Raw genomic sequence first — 26,709 nt, 5'->3', positions numbered from 1 at the left:
CAGAAAAGTTAACACTACAATGGTGGAAGAGAATTAATTTTGAAATCTGAATGAGAATCTGCAGGAAATCCTTTTTTTATTTCCCTTTCCCATATCGGTTTGAACAAAGCAAGTGAGGGTTTCCTAGGATTGAATGGCACACTTCCATTTGCAGAAAAGCAAACTGCACTTTACGGAAGAGTAAATAGCACAGGATTGGTTTTGTGGTTAAGACATTGCATTGGACTCGAGGAAAGATGAGTCCTGAGATGGCTTCCTCGATTTATTACATAGTGACAGATATGGAGAACCAGATGAATTGGAGGAGCCTTTGGGAAGCCACCTAGCTCCTTTCCCCATTCTGTGGTCAGGATAAACAGTCCATCCATGACAAATTTGACCATCAGAAAGACAATCCCACCGCCCTTAAGCCAGTCCCAGGTGTTCTGGTACCTTGCATATTCTCCAAAATACTAAATTATGTTGGTTTCTGCTTTTCCAGGTGGCAGTGGACAAAGAAACCAAATGCTTGCACTCATCCCTAGCAGCCTTCACTGGAGTTCCTTTATGCTTTTTGTTTCTGGACCAAACAATTCCAGTTCCTCCAATCTCTTCCTCAAACTGTCTTATCTAATCATCTGGTTATGTCACTTCCTCTCCTCTCTGCTTCATACCTGGTTCATCCATGATTTCCTTAAGTGCAGAGGCCAGATTTGGATTTAGTGTTACAGCTGTGGCTTTTTCATCACTGAGAATCCTCTTTCGTCGCAGATAATGTAGTCCAGTCCCACACCAGTCCCTGGGTGTGGGAGGATGTCAACAGCTCCATGTCCCCTTGTCATACATCTGGGATTTCAGCCTGGACCCATCCCACCATGGGTCCAGGGAACCATGAAGAGCTCCAGTCCTCTGCCATCTGTGGAAGATTCCCAAGTTCCCCATGCCCTCAGCACAGAGGTGTGGACCATGTGTCTGTGGCTCTTGGCTAGATGACAAATCTTGATACCTTAGTCACCAAAGCCAGCTTCCTGGTCAGAGACAAAAATTAGGTTGGTTTGTTGAGAACTATGCCCAGTGAGTCATGTAGGTGTTTTTTCATCACTTCATTGTTCTCTAGTTGCCAATTATTGAACCAATTACCTAAGAACTCCTGCAGTTTTCCCAGGGACTGGAGTCAACTCATCCATGATTTCCTGACTCCATCACTGTCCTCTTTCTCCCACTATAAGGATTAGTGATCCAAAGACTGTTTCATGACATTCCTCAAAATTTCCAAGGTGAGCTTTACTCAAGTTACAAACCTCCAAGCAGACACATCAGCTCTCTCTTTATACTTCCAAACCTACACTGTTATATTGGCACTGAGTATTTGCCCAGGATTTGGGGGAAGACTAAACAAGAAACGTGCAGATCCTACTGCCTCCTGACAACACTTCTTTGTGGGCTCGTTACCATCCCATCTATGTTAAGAACTGGCCCAGAATGGCCCGTTTTTCTCTTACCTCTCCTGCAATGTGTTTATACATTTATACTGTTTGCTGACAGCTGCACTCCTTGCATGCCGATTTTATCTGTAGCTGATGTTTTCTGACGGTGCATCCGTGCAAAGACACTTGGCCAGTTTATAGATCTTGCAGTTCTGCTCCATGTCTTGGTTTCCAGCCCCCTCCAAAATCTCCTTTCAGGTCTGCCTGCTCTTTAATAGTTTCTTACCCTGCCTCCCCTATCTCTTTTAAATCAACCTGCCCAAGGCTGTTCCTGAGCTGCTGTCCATGTCCTTGGGATCCTCATCTTCACCCTACCCATGGATTACACTCTGGCTTGCCCTTGAGGCTTGCTGGCTCCAGCTCTTCAGCTTCCTGACCCTCTTTGGATGGGTCCATTTGGGACGCTCTGGTACCTGGCCTCACACTGCCATGACTGCGGCTCAGAGCAGTGCTCCCAACCCAGGTTCAACATAGCCCAGCCAGGAAATCTGATCACCAAACTACCAGTCGTAACAAAGAACCCACCCACTCTGTGCCCATTGACATGAGTCTAATCTCTCAGTAGCATCCAACTATTTAACACTCCTTCATATTTTAAAATACATCTCTACAAGAAATATTCTAGCACCCTGACTTTCACATGATGTCTGTGCCTCAGTTTTCCTCTCTACAAATCATTGCTGCTCTTTGGCCTGCTCCTTTTCCTCTCTGTTTGGATAATAAACTGCTTACAACAGTACCTCAGTCTCACATCCTGTAAATCCTAGGCTGATGAAACAACAACAATAGCAGTAGTAATAAAATGCACTGTTCTCATGGAATAGAAGGAAAACTGTGGATTTCTATCTGCTGCCTCTTTTGCCCACTCTCCCTCCAGCGTTCCCTGCCAGGCACTGCACACCTCTGCTGAGCTCTTCGCTGGCAGCATTTCTAGGAACATCAGCCCCTTGCCTTGAGCCCTTTTCTGCTCCTCGCCTGCCCCAGTGGCTGTTCTTTGAACCCCTCATCTCCTGGCTGCGGGCACTCTTTCTGACATCTTTTGCTCCATGGGTCAGATGTTGTTAATCTCTTGCTCCCTGCCTGGTGCTTGATGGGCGGCTTCTCCGCTCAGCTAATACAGCTTTATACCAGAGCTCACCTCTAATCCGCATGTTCTCTCAAATCATTGTCCTAAATCAAACCTGTCTTTTTGTTTTAAGATCTCCAGGCAGTCCTTGTCCCTAGTGCTTCCATCACACCTCTCCCAGGAGTCGCTCAATAAGCATTTCTAGTCTGGCCTCAGGCCAGTTATTCCACAGCAGAGGCTGATTTGCCTCGCAAATGACCTGTTGCACAGCCAGGACTCACATCTTATTTACTTGCTCCCCTCCTCCTTTTTCTTCCACTTCTCCTCTCTTTCTTTCCCTAGCTGCATCTTCTCTCCCTCCTCACAATTCCCTTGTTGATGGAACATTTGAGTAAGGCATAGAGAGAAAAAAATGGGTGATTTCACTAATGCGGTTTCTTCTCTATTTAAATTCAGGGCAATGCATTCAGATCTAGGCATCTCTTGTAGGAACCTAGCGTTAACCCTACCAGCAAGTACCAGTCTCGGCATCAGCTCCAAGGGAGTTGAATCATGGATCCCACCCCCATGTCCTCAGGTAGCAGAAGTCTGGCGCAGTGCTCTCAGGGGCATCAGCCCATCAGTTGTTCTCGTGGCTGCCCTTCTTCAGGGCATAGGAGCTGCTCACTAGATGGGAAATCTAACTCTCCCCTTCCTCCCTTCCATGGGTCTCCTCTGAACGGAATGGGGCTAGCAAGGTGGGTATCAGGCTCAGACGCACTTGCAACCCTTTTCCATTTACCTGCCACTTCAGTTTCTCTGTATTGTTGGCTCTGTTCATCCCAGCTGGATCTCCTCCTAAGACCCAGGCACTTCAACCTGCGAGTGGCATCAAAGGAATTCCCAAAGCCTATGGGGACTCTGGAGCTGATGCTGACAGCACAGCACAGGCTGCAATCACCATGAGATCAATAACAAAGTGCCAGGAGGAAAATACCTAGCTCAAATCTCTGAACCCTAAATGATCTTTGCAGTGCTGGCTGTTGGGAAACACCTCTTTTCAAGTAAGACCCTTGGGAGGAATCACTGGAGAACTCTGAACGAAATGCCCACCAGGCATCTTTATTCCTTTATTTTTCAGACAAGAGCTACATTTCACTCACCCCAAGCACACTGGAAACAGGATTTCAGGCTATTTTCCTAGAGGGCTATTATCACCCTTATCAGCTGTTCTTTCTCTTTGAAGAAAAAATATATACAAACATACATATATACATATACAAGTATTTTTGTTTCCTGTAACACCAGCTTTTACTCAGGTATGTAATTGTGAAATACAATCATTGACCCTGAATGGAACATTCCCCTTTTGTGCGTATATTTTCCATCCCTGGAAGTGTTCAAGGCCAGGTTTGATGAGGCTCAGAGCAACCTGGTCTAGTGCAAGGTGGCCCTGGCTGTGGCAGGGGATTGGAACTGGATGAGCTTTAAGGTCCCTTTCAGCCCAAACCATTCTGTAATTATATGATAATGCCTAATTTTACTGCCCCTGTGCATATCCATTTTCTTAAATGGTTTTAGGACTGACACCTTAAACTACTGATTTGCAGTAATTGTGTCTACATCTATGTCAAATAATTTGGACCTTGACCTCAATCCTGCTGTAAAGCAAATACACTCAGCAATAATTAATGCAGGTATAATCCCATTTGTGTTTGGAGCCGTGATTCTTTGCAAGCAGGGGAATAAGACAGCTTTGGAAGTAGAATTTCTCTGATGCACTCGAATATTAAGTTTCAAAACCAAGTAAGAAACAAACCTCAACCTCAAGGCATCCTTTAACAGAAATTACTTCCAATCTTCATTGATGTCTTTATAGCACAGTGAAGCTCTTTCAAATGCATGTAATGCTGCAACCTATTGGAGCAATCAAATATTACACTCAGTTCTCAGCTAGAAGACTAAAGCCTCTCCAGAATCAAAACTGGAAGTGGAATCTGGCCAGTTTGAAATGGCTCACATGAGTAAGTGACCATTCAAACACCTAATGCATGGATGATGTGAGAATTCAGTTGATGCAATAGAGACCTTGGAGGGATAATTCACAGAAATGGCTATTACTGCCAGGAGGACTTTGTTCAGGAAACACACGTAGAAGGATGACAGAGGGGAGGATGAATCACCTTTTCAGATACAGATGACAGCAAATAGTGGCCAGTGCTGAGAGTCCCTGGATGGTGACGAAAGGGAAGGAGGATCCTGGTGGGTGACCTGCAAGCACTAGAAAGCACAAGGGGTCAGACTGAGAATTACCAGAATCGCAGAGCAGAGCTGATGGTGACATGAGGGTTCATCCTGCCTGTTTTACCTTGGGATGATGGGATTAGCTAGAGCTATCCAGACACTAAACTGGGTATCTAAACTCCCTCTGGTTAAAAGACAGGTGGGCACCGGGAATTCAAATTACAGGCCTGCTTTATACAAAAAGATGTGGATGGGCTGGAGAGAGTCCAGAGAAGGGCCATAAGGATGATCCAAGCACAGTGCAGTCATGTGAGGAAAGGCTGAGAGAGCTGAGCTTGTTCAGCCTTGAGAAAAGAAGGCTCAGGGGAGACCTTATCCCCCTCTTACAGTACTTAGAGAGTGGCTACAAAGAAAATGGAGAGTCCCTTTTTACAAGAAGTCACATTGAAAAGACAAGGGGTGATGGCACAAGTTACTAATAGGGAGATTCTGACTGGATACAAGAGGAACATTTCTCACCCTGAGAACAACCAGCCACTGGAATAATCTCCCCAGGGAAGTGGTGGACTCCTCAGCACTGGACACATTTACAATTCAGCTGGACAGGCTGCTGGGACATATGGTCTAGGTCATGCTTTGCCAAGGCAGGTTGGAGCAGATGATCCTTGAGGTCCCTTCCAACCTGGGATTCTATGGTTCTATCTGCAGGTAAGGAAGGTGAGATGGATCCTGTGCTAGGCTGTCCAAGCAGGTCTCTGATGTATAGGAATTTTGTTAGGACAGGAAAAAAAAAAAAAACTGGAAGAAGGCTGTTCTAGGGTTGATTCTGTTCTTCAGGGATTTCCTCCTGGAGGAAAACACTAAGCTAAAGCTTGAAAGCTGCCACATCCTGGTTATTTCCAGATGCAACTTACAGTTCCTCTTCCTAAGGCAGAAAAGTAGAGGAACAAAAAAGACAGAATTTCAGGTAGACCTCAGTAAGCTCACAGAATACCAGGCGGTCTCTTAAAAGCCTGGTTTATGAATTAAAGAATCATTCCTTAACATTAATAAGTGCAGCACCCAGCTGCAAGCCAAAAGGACACAAGAACGAGGTGTAAGGCCATCTCACGCAGAACACAGACATCTAGTATGAGCATAAAAGACAGAACGAACAAAGTCAAGGCACTGAACGAGGCAAAAACTGCAGCTGCAACGCTTTATATGCATCACAGTATAATAGAAAGATCAACGGCAAGGCTGATACACTACACAGTGGAGAAAGCAGGGCATGATTCGTCCATTCAGTCTTCACTAAAAGGACTAGTGCAACCAAGCGGCTAACACAATTAACAAGAGAGGGAAAGGGAACAGAACTCCCAGGTAGGAAAGGATTGGGAAGTATTTATTTGTTTTCCCATCAATCAAGCCTGATGAATGTGACCCAAAAGCATGTAGAAAACGGGCAAAAAATCATCTGGTGAGAACACACACCAAGAATTTCTGATGCCTAGAGGTGGGTTTAGAAGACAAGAGGACCAGCCTGAAAGCCTTCTTTAAAGGAAGAAGTGGGGCAGTCAGAGCAGCCAGTTTAATAGGAACTGACTATAAACTATTAAACAAAAATCAAGCTATTTATAAGCTTATAGATTTGCGAAGAACAAGCTCCATTGTATCAGTCTAACTTTGCTGACTGACAGGTCTTACAGAGTAAAAGAGATGGTTATCACTTCTTTGTCTATACTCTTTAGAAACTGTCTTTCACAGTGTTCTCATAAGCAAATAGGGAAACATAATCTAAATCAAAAAGCACAGAAGCAAAGCAGTTTGAAAAGGTGAACTGGGGGAGCTGTAATCCAGCTGTCATCCATATGGAAGGACGGATGAAGAAAGAGTGATGGGAAATACGTTCTGTTCCTGGCAGCATTCAATACTCCCATCAATACCTGACTTAAGAACACTTATACTTGCAGGTGACTCCCAATGGGGAAAGAGGCAGCAGAGACCCCAGAGGTCTGCAGTTAAGAACACAATTAAGTGGAAAGACAGAAGCAAGTATTGATAAAGTAATGAGCAAAAGACAGGATTAACACACTTCACATATACAATCCCCCCTACATAGTGCTTCTCTGAAAGGGATATGGAGGTTAGTGAACAAAATATTACACTCAGACGCAAAACACAGCCAGAGAGAGAGAGGAAGCAGCCTATGGCTCCAGCTGTGGGCTCTGAAGAACTCAGCAGCATCATACACGTCATATTGTTAATAGTTCATATCCAGTTCCTATGAAACTGGCTGCTCTGACAAATACAACTTTAAAAGTGGTTAACAAAAACCCAAATCAAAACAAGAGAAAACACAAATGACCAAGGGCTTAGAAACATGATCTGTAAGAAAAGACTAAATAGTGATGGTTTGATTCAGCAAGAAAACCTTGAGGGATTGTGTTCAGTTTTAAAATGCACTAAGTTTGAAGCAGAGAGAGTATTTTTTTCCTTTATTCCACATAGAAGGTGGGTTAGACATGAAACATGAGCTAACATTATAGAAGATTTGGGTGCACCACAGAATCTTCAAAAACCTTGAAAAGGAGAACAATTTGCTTGAGGGGGGCTTCACGTTGCTGCTGCCAAACCCTTGACTCATTATATGCCAAAAGCTGTCCTGGGACACGATCACAAGTTCCGCTGTATCACAAGCCGACAGGCAAAGGGTGCTGTACAAGGCATCCAAGGTCCCCCCACCACAGGGGGGGATTTGGGAAGACTCAACGACATCCGTCGAGCATTCGTACTGCCCAACCACACACCCCATGCCCATAGCGAGCACTGCTCAACCCCTTTCCCCAACTCAAGAGCCCCCAACAACGAGCTCCACCTACAGAGACCATGAAACTCACTACAGGAACGGCTAAAAACGGTCAGAGGTCCCACTACCAGCTTGCATTGGTTTTACCGCCGGCTTTAGCGGCCCTAACAGTGGCGTGATAGCCCCAGCCCACCCGGGAGAAGCCGCCACGCTGTCCCGAGAGCAGCCCGCCTCCTCTGATACTGCGCTCCTCGGCTGCCCGCAAAACTGCCTGTCCAATATCCGCCGTGAAATGCGCGACACTAGCCTATATACAACCCAACTTGTCTTTCGATACTTTTAGTAGAAGTTTAGTAGATTTACACCCTCTGTTTCCGCTAGGATAGCCGCTGAGTTGTCTTGGTCCAAGACGTTTTTAGTCAGGCATTTTTTTTGCCTGACTTTTCTGAGCCCGAGGTTACAAAAGCCCCCTCTTCAGGGTGGGTGAGCGGTGGTGTTTCCTCTCTACGCGCCGCTCAGGAGGGAGGCCCTCAAGATGGCGATGCTGGCGGAGCGTGAGTGGTGCTCCCGCGGGGAAGAGCCGCGGCGGCGGGGCAAGGGCCGTTGTGCAGGGAGCGGGTCGGGCCTGCCCTGGACCCTTTGCGGGTGGGGCCTGGGCCGCGCAGTCCCTGCCGAGGGGGCGGGCGAGTCCCCGGAGCGCCCGCGGTGGCTCGGTGCGGCTTTGCGGGGCTCGATCGCTTCCTGGCCCGCCGGTGGGGATGTCTATCGGATGCCCTTGGGACTGGCATTTGCCCCATATTCGGAAGTGTTCAAGGACAGATTGGACCGGGCTTTGAGCAGAGCTCTAGTGGGAGGTGTCCCTGTCCGTGACAGGGGGTTGGAACTGAATGAGTTTTAAGGTCCGTTCCCACCTAAACCACTCCGTGATTCTATGATATTTTTTCAGAGTCTCGGTACTGTTTGTACAGCGGTGTGTTAAGAGTGCAGGTATGCCGAAGCTTCTGGGCTGGGATTGTGTGGCAGCAGGAGAGCTGAGCTGAACTCTGTATGTGTATGTAGGCACGGGTCTTTTGATCTCACCCAGGGTTAGAATTTGCGCTGTGTGTACAGGGAACTTCAGGGGCCAGTTAAGTACTGACTTGGGAAGAGTGAGTATGGGATGTAAGGGATTTGAGGCAGGTGCTTAAAAATAGGCAAGTAAATGCATGGAAGTCATTAGGGAGATATCACGATAAGGTCATGTGGTTGTCATGCTTTTTCAGTAAGGGTGTTGGTGAGTGAATCATTTTTGAAGGCATTGTTACGTGAAGCCTGGTCGTTTTGCTTAACTTTTTCCCAATATTGGAATCAGAGCTTCACTCTTACCTCTGAAGTTATTGAGGGCTTGGGCTCCCCATATCTGAAAGGACTGATTAAAACACTGGATAAATATCCTGTACAATAACTGTTTCTTGGGTAAAGTTTTTCATTCAGGCAACATAACTGTCTCAGGGCTGGACCAGGTGTGAGCTAAAAACGTTCGTTGCCTTCTCTTCTGAGTTAATGATGCATTCCTGTTAAACAGCCTTTTCTAATAAATATAAAGCTATATATGAGTAGAAAGAGTAAACTTCTTAACTGTAAATTTTTGTGTGACAGTATTAATACACTTCTGTCTGAGTATTGTTAATGTCCTTAGGTGTTTTGGTAAGCTTACTGATATCAGGACACTCTTAATGGGAAAGCACAGGAGCTAATGAATTTGATTCTGTAGGACTAATTTGGACTGTATGATAGATCGTCTTAAGTGTAATAACTAATTAGAAAATAAGGTTTCCATTGGAAAATACAGGTATGAATTGAGGAAAGCAAAGCTGCATTTACATGTGTAATTTGCTGATTATTTTTTTAGATGTAAACTTTGTTGGTGACATTTTGGGATTTTTTTTTTTTTTTGAATTTGGTAATTATTTTAATTGGGAACTGCATATATCAGTAATTGTAGAATAGTTTGGGTTGGAAGGGACCTTAATACGCATCCAGTTCCAACCACTTGCCAGAGGCAGGGACACCTTCCACTAGACCAGGTTGCTCTAAGCCTGTCCAAGCAGGCCTTGAGCACTGCAGGGATGGGGCAGCCACAGCTTCTCTGGGCAGCCTGTGCCAGTGCGTTAATGCAGCTTCTGTATATAGTGAATTCTAAAATCAGTTGCCGTAAGAAACAAGTTTAGTTGCTGAGAGCCATCTTTGCAGAGTTGTCTGCTTTTGTTCATCACCTTCAGCTGCACTTACAATTGTGAAGGCATGTTGCAGGTCTGCAGTTTTATTTGCAGTTCTGGATTAAGTTCTGATGATCTCATTATCCTAAAAGAATTTGGGGGTGAGGTATGTGGTTAATCGGTTTTACCACAGCTGTGAAAGCACATTCATTCCAGGGACTTAAGGACACTTTTCAGCAGTACCTAGGGACAGGACAAAAAAAGCAGTAAATGCAAATTGAAAATGCAAGAAATTCCTGGACAACCTGCTGAAGCAGGGGGTTGAAGTAGATGATCCTGAGAGCTCCTTCCAACTTTTGTGATTGTGTGTGCTAAAGTGAGAAAGGACAAACTCAGTCATTTTATGCTCATGTAGTCTGAATTTAAAAGACATATCAATTGCAGAAATGGCCAAAGAGGTAGCTTTTAATTTTCACTTTTAATTTGTTTTTAAATTTTAATAATTTTTAATTAACTCTGTATGTTATTGGTGCTTCTCAGGAAAAAAAAAAAAAAGAGCTTGCATTAATGATGGCCTTAATATCTTTGATTAAAAATTAAATCCCTTCTGTGGGCAGGGTGGGTTTTTCCTGTTCATTAGAGAAATTTAACTTGCTTACTATCACCATGTGTGAGTACACAGCAGGGGTTCGGATGGGAACTGTCAGAAGTGATAAACGTATGCCCCAGGCACAGAATTAGCCTTGGTAAAAGGGTTTAGTAATTGATCTTTTTCAAATGTTAGGGTGAAGTATCTAAAGAAATTATACTTTTCTCCACTGGATGGTGCTGCTTGCTCGGAGTTGCATTACTGTATCTAGAATCGTTCTATGAGCAGCCCTGATGATTGGTGTTAACTTCTGAGATGAGTGTTTTAGCTGGAACACAGTGTGTTTCCTTTCTGACTCTTATCAGTGGACAAACGTTTCTGATAAATTGTAGTCTTTTTCTGTTGTTTGTTTGGAGAGGGGGGATGATTTTATCGTTGCTGTGTGTTGCATAAAGTCATTCCCAGCTTTCTTAAATACTTTAAAGATATCAGCAGCTTTATTTTCCTGCCTCTAGATTGCCATATTTGAAAATAAGAGTGTGTTAACCCGAGAGAAATGTGAGGATTAATCCCATAGAGGTAGTGAAGAGGTTTGAAATACTTGGATTGCAAGTTCTGGGAGAGGGAAGGTCTCTTAAAATTCAAAGCTTGGGACACCTCTATTAGGTGTCCTTGTGTTTTGTTACCATTGCCCTCCTGGAAGTAAAATATCTTCGTCAGAGAGGGACTCAGAACAAAAGAATAGAAATTAACTTTTAAAGTGGATTAGTTGAACTACATCAAACAATTCAGTTTGGAAGTTAATTTAAATTCACACTCAGGTGACATGGATTACCTCTGCTGCATAGACAAAGCCTGAGATACATGCAGTGGCTTTACAGCTGCAAGAACTGTGTTGAACTGAATTTCTTGGTATTTGCAAAGTCAGCACCTGGGGAGCTAGCTGCACAGAGCACAGCAGAATATGGGAGTACTTGAAATGTTGTTCTAGTTAGGTTTAAAAAGAGGCATTGAACAGGTTTTGGTGACTGAGGGAAAGTTGATGTTAATTGAGAGATTTTAAATAAAGGGATCAGTTAAGACATTTCATTGAAAAGGAGGGGCTGCTGCTCAGCTGGGCAGCATCATCTCTATTAAATTGCTTGTTTTTGTTGTCTGTCTTTTTATGCTGTTTGTCTCACTGTCAGCTACAGACAAAAGCAACAGCCAAGAAGTTCCCTGCCTTTTTAGGATTTAGCTTTTGCTTCCAGCTTGATAACATTTTAATTCCCAATAACCCCCCCCAAATAAAGAACTGGAAATCTGGGTCCTTAGAGGTTGTTTGCATCTTGTGTGAGGGAAGATGACAAAGCTTGTTCATTGTCCCACATTCCTAGCTTGGTGAGTTTCACTGTTTTTCTTCTCAGTGGGGCAGCAGGGAACCCTAATTTGCTTGGGTGTTGAAAATCACAGTCCACAGTGGCATTTTACCAGCTGTTGTTAGCAGCACAGGTAGGGCTTGGCTGCCTGTTGGAAGCAAATTGTTGTTTTCCTGCAGAGAAGTGAACCAAGTGAAGGCTATGTCAATTCCTCTCACAGCACTGAGTCATTTAACCTACTGTAAAATCTTTTTTTATGGACTGTTGGGGTTTTATGAAAACCTTATCAGACTATTACTTTTTATGGGGCTGTCATGCAGCACCTATTTTGAGATTCAAAGCTTCAGCAGTATGTTAAAAAAAGCCACAGTCTTGTATTCTAACTCTGTTAGTTCTTTAAGAACGAAACAAAACTGGGCAAAAAAAATGAATCAGCCATCCCTGTAATAGTCTGTTCCCCTGGCCCAAATCCTAACTGTTACATTTTAGGGAAAGATGACTTCCTGATTATGTTGCAAGCACCTCGGCAGACTTGGCTTCTCACTGACTTTGTATGGCCTTGGGTTAATCGGTCATTTTTGATCTGCCGTTTCCCATCATGTTTAATGAAGTTTGTAATCTTCCTGTCTCCCATTCTTTGTTTGTCCTGTTTATTTAGGTTATCTTCCTGCTTGTGTTTAGGTGCACAGTTGAAGTGGTTGGTTAACTGGGCTGGCTTTTCTTCCTTGATTTCATTGAAGCTATTCCTGATGATAGAGGCAAGCGCACGCATGTGGGCCTCGGGGACGGTAGTTTCTTTAGAAGTCTGCAAAGGAGCTGTAATTCTTATTTGGAATTTTTAACACCTGCAGTGATTTCCGGTGACTTTTCAGTTTCTGAATAAACCATTTTGTGGCAAATTCAGAATCTGAAATCTCACTTGTTTCTGGCCTGTAATTTAATTTCTCTAGTCACTTACTTTTTTATTTTTGATTTGGCTTTTGTTATGAAGGCAAATACTAAAACTTCTGTGTTCTGGTTGAAAAGAAGACTGGCTAGTGGGTGTTGTCCAGAACTGGGAAAGCCAGCACCATAGTCTCATCCCCTGTAGATCTCATGTTAAAGCCAGATGTAGAACAAAGTTGGAATAAATACCGAGTTTAGGCCTGTACACCTAAGTAGTAATCCTTAAAGCCTTCCCTGAGTTGCAGCTCATCCTTAGGGGTGACAATTTCTGTAATAAACTTACTCTGGCATTTTTCACATTAATAGTTAACATTTTTGTTGGGTTTTTTTCTTTGTTTTTGTTTTGTTGTTTTTTTTCAATATGAGGTTTAGTAAAATTAACCCCCAAAATGTGTTTAGTCTGGCATAAGTTCTGGCTTAGCTTTTTGCAATAAAGAGCTTTTCTGGGATCGATTGAATACTAAGAACGCCGTGGGAATGTCAGTAGAGCCTGTTTGAATTTTTCCTTCCTGCTCTAGCCAGTAGAAGGCAGAAGTGGTCTGTGGATCCACGAAATAGCGCTTGGAGTAAAGATGAATCTAAATTTGGCCAGAAGATGCTGGAAAAGATGGGCTGGTCCAAAGGAAAGGTATGATCTAAAGGAGAATTGTCTAGCTGAAGGGTGGAAGACTGCCAGGGGATTCTCGATCTCGATGTTTAAAACAACCATGTTCTGTTTGATTTATTCTCTGCAGGGCACAAAGAATTTGAGCAATGTTAGATATCTGCAGTTTGTTACAAAGATGCTTTCTTGCTTGGGCCTGTCCTGTTTTTCTCCCCTCCCTTTGACTTTGCACCTAAGTAAGAGCAGGCCATTAAATTAGGTGATGGCTAAAGGCTTTTAAGTTGCCTTCACACCCCTCGGTCCCCTCGCTGCCTTTTGGTACTGTTCAGAGCAACACCAGGACCTGCTCTAATCCTTCACTTATTTTTAAAGATTACATATGGTCTGTTCCTTGAATGACCAAAATGCAGCGTTATGTGAGGTGTATTCCTTCCCACCTCCAGCCTGTACCTGTGGGGTGAGGTGACTGGTTTCTGGGGCTAAGAATAATCTCTAGGTCAGTGCAGACGGCTGCGGACTTCTCAGCTGCCTCTTAAAAGCAGTTTAACTTCCACAAAGGTGCCTCAGCAAAGCTGAGATTTTGGCCTGCACATCAGTATGTTTAATGCACGCAAAACCCCCATGATACTAATTCTCCTAGATTTGCTCTCCCAGCCTTTTTAAAAAGGAATAAAATTAGGCTCATTCTTAATTCTGTGAATGCATTAAAACTTAGCAAAAAAATAAGCATGCTCATGGGTTTCTCAGTATAACCTGCTGTTGCCTCAGTTGTCTTACATTTAGCACATGTAAATTTGGCTTCTAACTACCTCTCATTTGAGCAAGCAGCGGTACCTGATTCAAAGGCTGCTGAAGTCAAGGAACTGGCATCAGTTTCACTGAGCTTTAGACCAGCCTCTCAATAGTATGGACCTAGAGTGCTGTCTTTTAATGTAAATTGCATGCATAGGTGTTTCATGTGTGTAAGGTTAAAATAGATATGTAAACCAGAGTAGAAAAAGATGCTGTTAAATGTCCTGAATGTATTTTAGGCCATAAGCTTCTCTGACCACAGATAACACCTTTGCTGTTATGAACACTGTATCAGGGTGTTAAGAGGAAGACCTCATGTTTTCTTTTCTGTCTGTCCCCTCCCAGTGTTTTTCACAACAGTAAGTTTCCTACTTGAGCTGCCAGATCTTCCTTTACAAGTTACAGCTGCACAAGAAAGATTCATGCCTCCATTCCACTACAAACTTAGACAAATGGAACTTAAGCTTGATCATATTGATGGGCAAAAGCCTATCTGTGCAGTGAAATTAAGCTGCTTACACTAGTCCTGTTATTAGTTGTGTTGGAATTGGGTCACAGCAGGATGTGCAGCCAAGCACCCTGCTTGCTTCCATATTTTTTCGTTAGCAGAAGTTTCAAGGTAAATTATCCTCCCTGCTGACCAAATAAGCCCTACTAGTTTTGTAACAGCAACACCCTTCTTCAACTATGCCTCATTCCTCCAGATACTAGATATGCCTGGGATCGATCCACAGGGCTTCTCTCCACTGCTCTACCACATACATGTTTATTACAGCCAGACACATAGCTGATGATTTGTTGCTAGTGACACATTAGGGAAAAAGTGGGTAGTAGGTACCAGGAATAAAGTTTTAAACCAAATGCTTTGTCTTTTTATCTTTTTGGGGTTCTTCTTCCTCCCCCTCTGCTCCCCTCCCCCCATTGTATAGTTAAGAACGATAATACTGAGCCTGAAGGTTGCTTCCCAGATTTGAGTGATGGTGGTTTTTAGGATAGACAAACCCAACATTTGTTTGCTCCAGTATCTTCATCAATTTATGAGTGTGAATGAGATGGAAGAAGTTTTTAATGTTCTGCTAGCTCCAGTCTGATCCTGTCCCCCACTTTCCTGCTGTATAACTTCGCTCTGTATTGCATGTTGTATGTGGCATCTGTCTTACAGCCCATTACACAGCTGCTTTCCCAATGACGGAGGCATTTTTCGTGAGAGGCAAGTTCTTTTTATGTAGTATCTTGTTTTAAAATTGTAAACACTTTGGACTTGCCTAGGAATGTCAGGTGGCTTCCTGATTAATCACCCAGCTACTTAATGTTGTTGCTATTTTAGTGTTTGTAATACTTTGCTGGAGGCTTAAGTAGTAAATTAAAAAAAACCCCATAATATCTCATGTGTGCTAATGCCTGTGAATGAATTCAGTTACAGGCAAGCAGATAAATAACAAGTTGAGATTTCTTGCTGTATTTTATTGCAAACTACCTTACAGATCAAAAGCTTCAATTGCTGCTATGAAATCCTTACATTTTTACCCTTAAATCCTCATTAGGGTCTTGGGGCTCAAGAACAAGGAAATACAGAACATATCAAGGTTCAAGTGAAAAACAACACACTGGGCTTAGGAGCAACCATCAATTACGAGGTGAGCACTGGAGCCAGGTAAGGAAATGGCTCCCATTTCAGCTAAAGCACAATCTTTGTAACAGGATATTTGTGAAATCGGTTGTCACATCTGATGGCATCCTGTACCTATGCCAGTGTCTCTGCAGAAACTGTTGACCTGGAGTTTCTGCTTTGTTGGGTGTTCTAGGAGCAAGTATCTGCTTGGAAAGTTTGCAGTGAATTCTGCAGGCCAGCTGTTCCGAGATTTCTTTTTTGCTGCCTAGCAAATTACTGAAATACTTGCCTTTTCTTTGTATCTTCTGCCCTGCTTCGTGCCTTCTCTTCCTGATACAGTCACCTTTCTGACTGGAGTTCAGGTACATAGGTAGAGCAGAACATGGTCCTAAAAGTGCCAGTCTCACAATCAACATCTCAAGTAACTTTGCTGGAAAAAGATCACAGTGCTATTTCCTGCCTACTTTTGAAAACATCTTGCACCAAGGGGGGACACACAGAGCCAAAAGTAGCTCAGTATTAAGAACTTACAAACACAACCCTTACAATTGCTACTCTTTAGAGTGACTGTAGCAAGCACCTGTGTTGCTTTTGAGGGTCCCTTCCACTGACCAGCATTGAGTATCTACAATTAAATTACTTCTTTGTAGTCTTAATACTTGGTTCAGCAAAATTTTTGTTAGTTCTGAAGACTTTTGCCTTGTATTCATGTGGGTGATATTTACAGGACAACTGGATTGCTCATCAGGATGACTTCAACCAGCTTCTGGCTGAACTGAATGATTGCCATGGACAGGGTGAAACAGGTAGGTTCGTGCTTTGCTCAATCAGATGCTGGAAGCTTAGCACAGTTTCCATTCTCTGTCTTAAAGGCTAGCTGAGGCCCAGTACTTTAGGGTGGTGATAATCTTTCTGAGGCTGGCAACCCCCTTCTCTGCTGAAGTCAGTGAGAGCTGAAGGACCTGTCATCCATTACCATGCTGAAGTTTATCTGTATATGTTGATCTCAATGGATCAGTTTTGCTCTCAGTCAGGTCTCTATTAAAGGATTTTGTTGGGGAAAGCAGACAAAAAATTTTAAGCTTGTTTATTTTGTCCAGCACCACAACATGTGGGGTCTTTTGCTGGGATGTTCTACTGTAGCACTTGCTTCTTTATACAGCAGCCAAAGGCAGTGCAAAAACTCACAGTGCAATCACTCGCCATTGCAATGTGTTTGCCTTCCTTTTACTGATGAACTGTCATACCTGGCTTCCATGCTCTGGTGGTTTCTTAAATACTTACTTTTCCTGTCCTCAGAGAGCTGCTTCTTAGCTTTTGACTCAGAGTTATGCATCTGTTTTGAATGTGGTACACTGTGATTTTTGTCGCTCTGATGCAGAGCACACAAGTGAGAGAAACTACACAAATTTCCCAAAAGGGCTATTTACAAGTCTTTTCATTTTTAAAAGCTTTGTTCAGTTAGACTTTGGTTTGTAAAAATTAAGCTATGCACAACTGGTGGGTACAACCTTACAGAATTGTGCACATCAAATGGTTTATTACTCTCCTTTAGTTAGACTCAAGTTTAAACTCTGATCATACATGTAAACAACTGTGTGTAGGGTCTTGTTAAACCAAGGGCTTCTGCTTGGACAGAGTAGTCTATCCATGTGCTGTTAGTGGTGGAAGTGCCAGCCTAGGGAGTCTAGCAACTGTTGATTTATTCACTCTTAACGTTCGGGCACAGAAGGTTTTCTAGGAGAGGGGAAGTAGAAAAAGGAGGAAGAAAATCAGTTAGCAAGAAGGATCAAACTTGCTTTCTAATCCTAGAAAACTAGGATTAAAATTCTGAACTTGATGCTTTTAAACTACTTTAAAATTGCTGTGTAAATTATCCTTGTGCATTGGAGCGCCTGACCATGGTCTTGAGGTCCACACAGGACCTCAAGTCCTGTAGTTGAAGTCCTCAAGAGGTAGAATAGCGTATCGTAAGGAAATTCCAGAAGTTCCTTTCTACCTTTATAGCTAAATCCTACCCAAGTTCCAGCTTGAGCCATGGGAAGATCAGGTAGGTGTAACTGGTGGGAAACCTGCAAACTGATGAGTGGAGAGTTGAAACGACTTGCCCAAGGACACAATGAGTCAGCACAGAGGCAGGTTCATTGAGCAAGGTTGTCTTGTTCCTAAATCTGTGCAGTATTCCCTGAGTCATTTCTACTGATGCAGAGTGGCCCCTAACAACTGTATTTCTCCCCGGTTTACTCAGTTAATTTTCCTTCATCATTTTAGGAGCTGGGACGAGAGTTTTCAATCAGAAGACAAATTTGGGTGCACACTGAAAATTCCCAGCCAGAGTCACGTTTAGTGATTTGCAGACTGCAGGCATTGCTCTGAAACTTGTTTTTTGGCAATTGTTTAAGCTGGCAAAACTCATACGGATAGGTCTGCCCGCAGCTGTGCTACAGGATCAAATGTTACATTATTGGCCATCATCCAGTTTCAAGTTGCATTAAAAGTCAGCTGAAAAACTTCATTGTTCTTAAATAACTGGTGTAGTTGCCAGAGTTGGATTGCAATTAGGGATCGGGAAGGAAGGGCCCTGTGGTGGTTAGTATGCCAACATTCTAATACCCTTGGTGCATAGTTTTAGCTTCCTTTTCTTTCTTCTTTTTTTCCTAGCTGATCACCTAGTGAAGAGTTTTGATTCCTGGCTCTTTTGCTGGAATACTAAGTAGTGATGGCTGTGTCCTTTTCCCATTCGTAAAATGGGGCAACGTGGTGTTCATGTCTGTAATATGCTTTGGAATATTCATTTGCATCAGATTTACTACAGAAATGACACATGGCTTTTTGCTATGACTAAATTGCTTTAAAAAGCACATGAATATTCCTGCAGTGCTTGTTCAGGATTTGCCAGTCACTGGAAGACACAGGGATGTACCTACCTGTCCATTGCAAGTGCCAGCACGTTCCAGGATTGAAATTCCTTCTTGAAGGCACAAGGCGGTGCTGCTGTGCCTTTCGCTGCAAGAATAAAGAGGAGGAGGAAGCTCTGTGGAAATCCTTTGCTGTGTAATGTTCCCTCTGTACAAGTGAATCGGAGAGCAGGCTTAAAGTGCCTCATCTCTGGTCAGGGTATTTTAGTTGTGATGCATACTTTCCCCAAAGACCCATTTATAGAAGATTTTCAAGTTGATTGTGAACTCTAAAACTGGGTTTGCTAGTCCTTTGTCTTAGGGCTGGAAGAGTAGATCTCAAAGTGCTTTCTGGTAATTGCCTCTCACTGCAGGCTGTGGATTTCATTTGCCTTGTCACTGCATACCAAACAGTGAAGTGCTGTAATTCCCATGTTGGAAAAGCTTGGTCCGCAGAACTTTCAGGGGTGGGATTATGTGAAAAATATGACTCACCTTGGCCCTCAAGGCATAGGTTGATTTCCCTATCATCCCAGTTGTCACTGGGAGAGGAAAAAACCATCTCACCAGAGTAGCCTTTTCTAGAGTTACAGAGCAGATAATCCTATGGTGATTACTAAAATAAAGTAGTTATTAACCAGAGAGCAGGTTACCTGCTTCTGAGAACTTCTTGCAAATTAACAGGCTCTGTGGATTCAAAGAGTACATCTGCACCAGTAAAATAACCTGCCACAGCACAGGAACATGATTATCTTTACTGTTAAATAGTCAGATTAATCCTTTACATGATTTTGACCTGCACAAGCTAGCATTCTCCCAAATGGCTGCTGAGTGAATCTGGGACTTAGCGAACCCGGAGACCATCCCAGTGGACAGTTTAGATGCAGCCCCTCTTCTGCAACCTAGGAAAATTAAATCATATGGATGTGGCAATTTGTTCTAGCTGGCCTCAGGGACAGAAAAGCTCTGCCACACTTTAATTTTCTTTCACAGATGTATCAGACTGTGTCCAGAAGGAGACGCTTTGTATAGCATTAGAAGTGAAAGGCCTGTGGTGGTGGTGGTTTTTTCCCCCTTCTTTCTATCCAGTAAGGTTCAGTATTTTATTTTGTCCCGTTTCTTACATCTTTCTCAGACTGTGGCACTGGAGATGTTTTGTAAACAAACAACACAATAAAGTCTAGTTTACTATTCTTTTCTTACTTTAGAAATGGATTTGCCTTTGACCTGGAGTACCTGTATCTGCCTTTTCAAATTACATTAGATTGGAAATGGGAAGGGAAGGGGATGTGACAAAAAATAAAAATCAAGCAGTAACATGTCTTGGACAAAAATTACCATACTTCCTTCACTAATGCATTGTGATATGTTGAGACTTGGTTTAGAGAGAGAAAGTTAAATATACTGATGTTTGGTGGTTAGAATGTCTCTGATGGGATTGAAACCTGTTTGGGTTTTTTTAGAGTCTTCAGTGAATAATCAAAAGAAGACCTTCAGTCTGGAAGAAAAATCCAAATCTTCCAAGAAACGTGTCCATTATATGAAGTTTGCAAAAGGTAAGGGGAGTTCCATTGTTTCATGAGTTCTAGCCAAGATCAGGAGGAAAAAAAGTGTTAAGGTGATCTGCTGCCTTCTGGGGTCTAAATCTGGCAAGTAAAATCTTAGTTTAGAAATGCTGCCTGCAGCAACTTACTTAAAGTTATAATATGCTGTTCCTCAATTTTGGACAATTTTGAGTGGCTTTAAGCTGACACTGTTGAATAAACCAGTTTCTGTCTGAAGGAATCATCAGCTGAATAAAGGAACAGTAAATACTCTTGAGTGATCTGTGTGTGGGCAGGGGATGGGAAGGGGAGGCAAAGGTGATAAGAGTTACTTGGGCATCTGCACAGTACTATCCTATTCAATCTCCAATAACCCCTGCTAAGAGATCACATGGATAAGATCAGTGGTCAGATTAAAGCTGAATGCAGGAAGAGGGAAAACCCTCTTACATCTACCAGTTACTTTACAGCTAAATTAGGACAGTAGATGGTGGCCACAAAAACTATATCAAGAACTTGAATTTTGCAGTTTCTTTCTTACAGTAATTACATTATTTCAGCTATCCCTTATTTTGGCTCTTGACAGTTGTTCAGTCTCTTGCTCTATTTCTTTAATGGTTGCCTTCCCCTTTCACATACCTATGTGCATGTAGTGTGTGTATACATGTTTCATGTGTGTATGAGATAGGATTGTTTTCCACTAATGGCTAATTTATTGAACTTAAAGCTCTGTTTAATGATTTCAGATACTAGATGCCTCTGTTAAAGCAGAAGTAATTGATGTCTGAATGGAGGCAGAATTCTGATATTGGGGTTTGGTATTTTTGAATAAATAATCTGGCCTTGAAGTTAACATGTTAACATGACCCATTCACTTTGCAACATTTAACAGTTGAATTGGTTCAGGGCTTGCAAATACAGAGGCCATGGCCTGTTTGAGGTAGTAGCAAAGATGATTTATTTTTATTTTCATTTAACCTTTTACTAAAAATAGAGGAAAAAAGTGTCTTTTGAGCCAGTAAAATATGGAGGAGGCTTTCCTATTAGCAGTATCATTTATTTGGCTGCAGTGTTTCTATAAGGTAGGCCCCTGTTTGATTGTGTTATACCCTCTGTGGTCTAAAACAGGGAAATTGTCCTTTTTCAGGGAAAGAGGAAAAGTTATTTGAGAAAGGCCAATGTTGTTGTGGCCCTTGTTGTTCAAGTCCGATCCTGCTTCCTTTTAGACTAAACAAGACAAGCTTACACAAAAGAGGGAGAAGGGAGCAGCGACGGCAGAAAACGCAGCTTCCGTTTTCAGTGCTGCTTTGTAGCCTCACTGCTGGAGGAACACAGTCCCCACACACAGCCTTAGCAGCCATGCTCATGTCTGGGAAAGACACACCAATATGAGGTTAAGACAGTAATTTCAATTGCTTTTCTAGTAGCTGTTCCACTGTAATGCTGAAAAAGGTTTGGACTGTCAGCTAAGTTGGTTTTGTATTAGAGTGGGATGCGTTCAAGGAGGGAAGGCATGGAAAGAAAGCATTGGGTAAGAGGAGAAGCGAAATGATTATAAGTGTTATGTTCCAAGCCTTGGCCAAGGTAAAACTGAAAACAGCCACCATTCTTCACCCAGTTTGCTTGGGTAAGGATGCCCAGGGGCTGGGCAGTGAGGCATCAGAAAGTTGGGTAGCACTTTCTTGTCTAGGTTAACATGTTTGCTTACCCTTTGTGGGCAGTTATGAATCCTAGAAGAAGAAACAGGTAGAATAGTCAGATTATCTTTTTAATTTGTCTGTTAGAAGTGCTTAGATTCATTTTGAGGTCAGTGGTTTTGGAATCAGAAAATCAAGTGGAGTAAGACCCCAGTATACTCCTAAGACGTTGGTCTGTCTGGGCTAATACTGTTTCTTTAACTTCTACTGACTGTTACATTTTTTAAGACTTTTCTGATATAAGTTGTGGGCAACTCAGTGTAAAGGTTTTTGCACTCTGAAATTGGCTAGACTTTTGCCCATATCTCAGAATATAACATCACACCCTTTTGCTTCCCCTGCCATGCTCCATGCCTGATATTCAGCTGTCCACACAACAGTCAGATGGGAATAATGGGCCTACTGGAATGCAGAGAAATTTTTATTTCACCCTCAAAATTGTTTAAATTTGGAATAAACCAGTGTGTTGCAGAGATGGAGGTTTTGCTTTTCAGAAGCAATTTCATGAAGCAGAGTCTCCACTGAGTAAAGATGAATGGCTTTTTTTCACTATATGGAGGAGCTATAACTCTGTAACTTTGTCAGAGATGGGGAATTCTCACGACAATCTCAAAATGTGCAGTTTCTCCTTGAACTTTTCTCATGTGTAGGATGTTACAACTCTTCTTTCCCTTTAGCATAGTGCAGGCTGCTTCCTCATCTTGCTGTGCCAATTGCAGCATCAAGTCAGGGGAAACAAGCTGCTGTTAAAGGTTTCCATGTGGACATACACCAGCAGGTCGTGGATATCTTCTCACCAGCCTTTGTCCCTACACACACACACACACACACATATTTCCTATTGTATGTGGGAGTCATGGTCAGCCTTCATTTAGTGTCTTTGACCTTCTCCCCTTGATATTTGTTCCCCTCCAAAAAGAATTTCTACCTCAGTGAGTCACTGTCTGTGTTATCAAAATATACCTGTAATCACCAGATGTGAAGGTTGTGAGATTTTCTTCTTCCTCTTACCCCTTTCAGGTAAGGATCTGTCTTCGCGCAGTGAAGATGATCTGTCCTGCATATTTGGGAAGCGACAGAAGAGTTCGAAGGGACAGGTAACAAAAGACTTCACCTTTCTCGTTTCCTTCTGTATTGTTCCTTATAATAAAACCATATTGAAATGTCTTTCTGCTGATGAGATCACCACATGGCCATTGAAAGCAAGAGGTCTTCTGCCGGTAAAATTGCTGTTGTTTCTGTGTGAAGGCTGCAGTTGAAAGGCTGTGATCTGAACTGTTAGGAAATGAGTGAATTTAATACATCACTTTGTGAATTATTACGATACAGCTTCTGTAGAGTTAGGAAACTTGAGTGTTTAAGTTTTACACTTGTTATACAGTGTACATGGCAAAGTACATAAATTTTGCTTGATCAGAAAGATCCATAAACATCCAAAGTAAAATCTTGACATTCAGTAGCAGCTGGCCAATCTCAGCAGACTATCCTTATTTCACAATTTGGAAAGGCTGAGCAGCTGCAAACAAAAGATTCAAAGATGGCTTGAACACTGATAAATATTTAATGAGAAGACCATTTCCCCAACATTGTGTAATGAGATCAAGGTTTGTGCTAGCATTTATTTTCCTTTATTTATGTATTTATTAGCATTTTTGCACTTGCAGAGAATAGACTTGCTATTTCAGGCAGTATGGATGCCCTATCCCTGGCAGTGTTCAAGGCCAGGCTGGACAGGACTTTGAAGAACCTTGTCTAGTGGAAGGTGTTGCTGTCTGTGGCGGGGGGGTTGGGACTAGATGAGCTTTAAGATCCCTTCCAAACCAAACCATTCTATGATGGTTCTTACTGGTATGTAAAATAGCAGATTTATGTTGTGACATGGCTAACATATCCAGAAAAATGGTTTGGAAAAAATAACATCTGGAAAAGCACAAATGCATGTGTTGCAAGAATTGCCCTGTCGTTCCAGAGTTCTGTGTCATGTCCAGAGGGAAAGATGGGGCCTGAAATTCAGAATCGGTGGATGTTTCTGAATGTATGTGTTTGACACCTTGCTCTTTGTACAGTGCTCTTGATAATTCTGTAACTTCACAGTAGGCCACTGTGAATTTGGGAGGAGCAGAGGAAGAATGTGCTAAGAGATCCTGGATAGTAGTGAAATGGGTGGCTCTGTAAATGCTAGGAAGAATGACAAGGGAGCTTGTTAAGAACAAATAGCAACCCACTGGGGATTCTTCCCTGGATAAAGCTCTTACTATAAAATAAATAATACTTCAGTGGGGTGTTTTGAATTGAACAGTTTGAAGGATTTGGTCTTGCTGTTATCCCATATAATATTATAATTTCAGCGAATCTGCTGTGGATTTTAAAGTTATTGGTAGCTTTATTGGTGACAGAGAAAAATGTCAAGTGTGTTTTCTGAGTACTGTTCTCTATAAGCTGCAAAAATACTGTTGCAGCTGATTAAACCAGGAAGTTAGAAGAAACTTAAGAACTGTCCTGTCTTGTCTGCCATTGTGAAAAACAGTATAAGCTTTTGTCACAGGACACATGGTTTGGTTTGAAAGGCAGGATCTTTGGAGTAGACCATCAGTCATAGCAGTTGTCAGAGGTCTCAAATGCTGTAGGTAAGCTTGCACCATCAGAGCCCTTTTGATTAACACTTCTAATCATGTGAATGGATCTGCTTCTTAACTCCTTTGCTGTCAGATCACCATGAAGGAAGACAAACTGGGTTTTAATGCCAATCAACAGTGCCATGGTTAAGGGAGCAGATTTTGCCCACCCATGAGTTGTTCCAAGTAGTTGGTCTCAATTCCTCTTAAAGTCCCACATCTTTTGAAACTAAAAAGATAAGTTTGGAAAGTGCTGTTGCTTCTCCTGGGATGTTACGTTACCCTGTAGAGCATTTGTTCTTTTGTTGATAGACATTGTGGATCACATGCATTTATGGCTGCTTATGAAGGTTGTGTATGTTTGTGCATGTTTCTGCTAATCCCTTGACTGATGCAGTGGTTAGCTGATGGCTGCTGTGCAGGTTTCCATTTTCCCCTCTCTGAACTAATGGTTCAGGGTTCTGGCAAAAAGTCATAGACTGTTCCTTGTTAAGCCCCCACATCTCCACATGCAAATACAGGCAGGAGGTAATGTAATTTGGAGCTGTATTGTCCTTTTCTGGCTGCCGTCTGCTGCTAGGCAGCAACAGGGAGAGAAAGCCAGAGGCAGCGCAATTGCTTCCCCCACCTTTTGTTCACGGATCAGAGATCTGTGGAGTTTGCACAGAACAAAAATGCATTGCTCAGGCTCTCCAGCTCTGAGCAATTTCATTTCATTGCACCCATGAACTCTCATGATCCTTTTCCATCGCATTCCAGAGCCTGGTCCTTAAGAGGTGGCAAAAATGGAACCGCACTGTGAGGATTTGCGGTACTGTTCTCCACGTGTGTTTGCATTCTGGTTTGAAATCCCTAGGCTCTGGGCAGTTCCCTGATGTGGCAGAGAGTGCACTAGTGGAGCAGGAAAGCACTGTCATTCTGCTGGAAGTGAGTTGATCATTTCTGTTCCTGTGTAGAGATAATGTAGGAAGAGTCCTGGCATCCATCAGAGCCCTCTGGTATGACTTCAGGCTGTGGAAGGCTGTAATCCCTTTTCATAGCAGCTTCTGCAAGCGTTAGTAGCAGTTGTATGTTGCTGACCCTGTTCAGAGTAGATGAGGACAGTTGTCATACTTACGTAGGTGCCGGAACTTCTACTGTCAATCTGATTGCAGGTTCCTAGCTGTAAGAGGTATAGTTTGAGAAGCATTCAGTATGGATTTGATTTGGACTGAATGGCTTATCTTGGAGTAGAGTTGTCATTCCACTCGACCTTTTGACAAAGACATTCACCATAATTCTTTTTCCCATATTTCTAATTGTTTCAGTCCAGGATCAGAACCATCTTGGGTGTAACTTCATGGAATAACTTCATAAAATCATGTGATTACTGATATGGGAGGAGACCTGGAGGTCTCTATCAGTCTCCCTGCTCAGAGCAGGATCAGCTATGTCAATTTGCCTCAGGACCTTGTCCAGCTGAGTTTTGACTATCTCCCTTCCTTAAAGCCTCCAATTTAAGCCTGTGACAGTCTGCAGTATGGATGAAAGAGATCACTTAAGGAGCAGAAGATGGGAACATTCTGGAATAACAAAATGCTTATGCAGGAAATGAGCTGAATTAAGTGGTTGTTTGCAGTTCTGTAGGCATCAGAGACACGATGAAAGTTATGTAAAGGTTTAAGGATGTATGCTTCTGATGGCATTATGGGCAGGCTTTCGATCTTGAGTGTGTTGCAGAGCTTTTCTTATGCCTAAGAGCTGTTGTACCCACAACCTTTGAGCTTTTCTATTTCTACAAATAGCCTACGGTGCAGTATATCCTCGCAGTGATGTTACATAGATGCTCATCAGCAGTGTCACTGTACTAGGTGTGGCTGCTTGGCTGGTGTTTTACCAAACAGTTCTTAAAGATTAGGAAAAGGGGATGAGGGGGAAACAAAATCCAGGAAACTCCAGCTGTGCTTGTGGTCAAATGGGAACTAGTGGAAGGGCTCTAGGCTGAGTGAGTTGGTCCCTGGACCAGGGAGATAATCCTGGCTCTTCTGATGTGCTTGTCAAAAATACATCACCTCTGAACTGCTGCTGTGATAAATGGTATCTCAACAAATCAGTATGTCACAGAGATGCTGTTTCGATTAGTCGTGTCCAGTCTTTTCTAGTATGATCGTTAGCAATCATTTGATGATCTTGTCATGTGGAGTTCTTTTGTCCTGGCTTAGTCTTAGCTGTCTTAACTGTAAAGCTGATCTCAGACTCACTTGTTAACTGTCTCAGTAACCTAGGACTGATCTGGCTAATGGGTCTTTTCTCTTGTTTCACACTGACACTACTGC

General features: G+C 42.7%; 1 protein-coding gene across 3 annotated transcripts; it reads left to right on the top strand.

Annotated features, from left to right (window-relative positions):
• Positions 1-7,988: 7,988 nt before the first annotated feature.
• Positions 7,989-23,053, top strand: PINX1 (PIN2 (TERF1) interacting telomerase inhibitor 1). Of its 3 annotated transcripts, none has more exons than XM_061372206.1 (6): positions 7,989-8,097; positions 13,152-13,261; positions 15,574-15,666; positions 16,369-16,447; positions 20,002-20,094; positions 22,800-23,053. In XM_061372206.1, exons 1-6 carry the CDS (start codon positions 8,079-8,081, stop codon positions 23,036-23,038), a joined length of 633 nt encoding a protein of 210 aa, XP_061228190.1. In that variant the 5' UTR covers positions 7,989-8,078; the 3' UTR covers positions 23,039-23,053. The 3 variants fall into 3 exon arrangements, with proteins under 3 accessions (XP_061228190.1, XP_061228191.1, XP_061228192.1); XM_061372207.1 differs by lacking the exon at positions 7,989-8,097 and adding an exon at positions 8,386-8,530; XM_061372208.1 differs by lacking the exon at positions 7,989-8,097 and adding an exon at positions 9,653-9,835.
• The last annotated feature ends 3,656 nt before the right edge of the window (positions 23,054-26,709 follow it).

Source organism: Neopsephotus bourkii, unplaced genomic scaffold (assembly GCF_033783945.1).
Source record: "Neopsephotus bourkii isolate Nb327-2 ecotype Australia unplaced genomic scaffold, CSIRO-AGI_Nbou_v1 NB_1600, whole genome shotgun sequence".
Lineage (NCBI taxonomy): Eukaryota > Metazoa > Chordata > Aves > Psittaciformes > Psittacidae > Neopsephotus > Neopsephotus bourkii.
Note: the sequence above shows the minus strand (reverse complement) of the source record. Positions and strands in the feature narration are given on the sequence as shown.

Bases quoted from the DNA above. Each gene is read 5' to 3' on its own strand.
- PINX1 (XM_061372206.1), top strand. The intron at 13,262-15,573 runs GTATGATCTAAA...AATCCTCATTAG, and splicing joins TGGGCTGGTCCAAAGGAAAG to GGTCTTGGGGCTCAAGAACA. The intron at 20,095-22,799 runs GTAAGGGGAGTT...TACCCCTTTCAG, and splicing joins TTATATGAAGTTTGCAAAAG to GTAAGGATCTGTCTTCGCGC.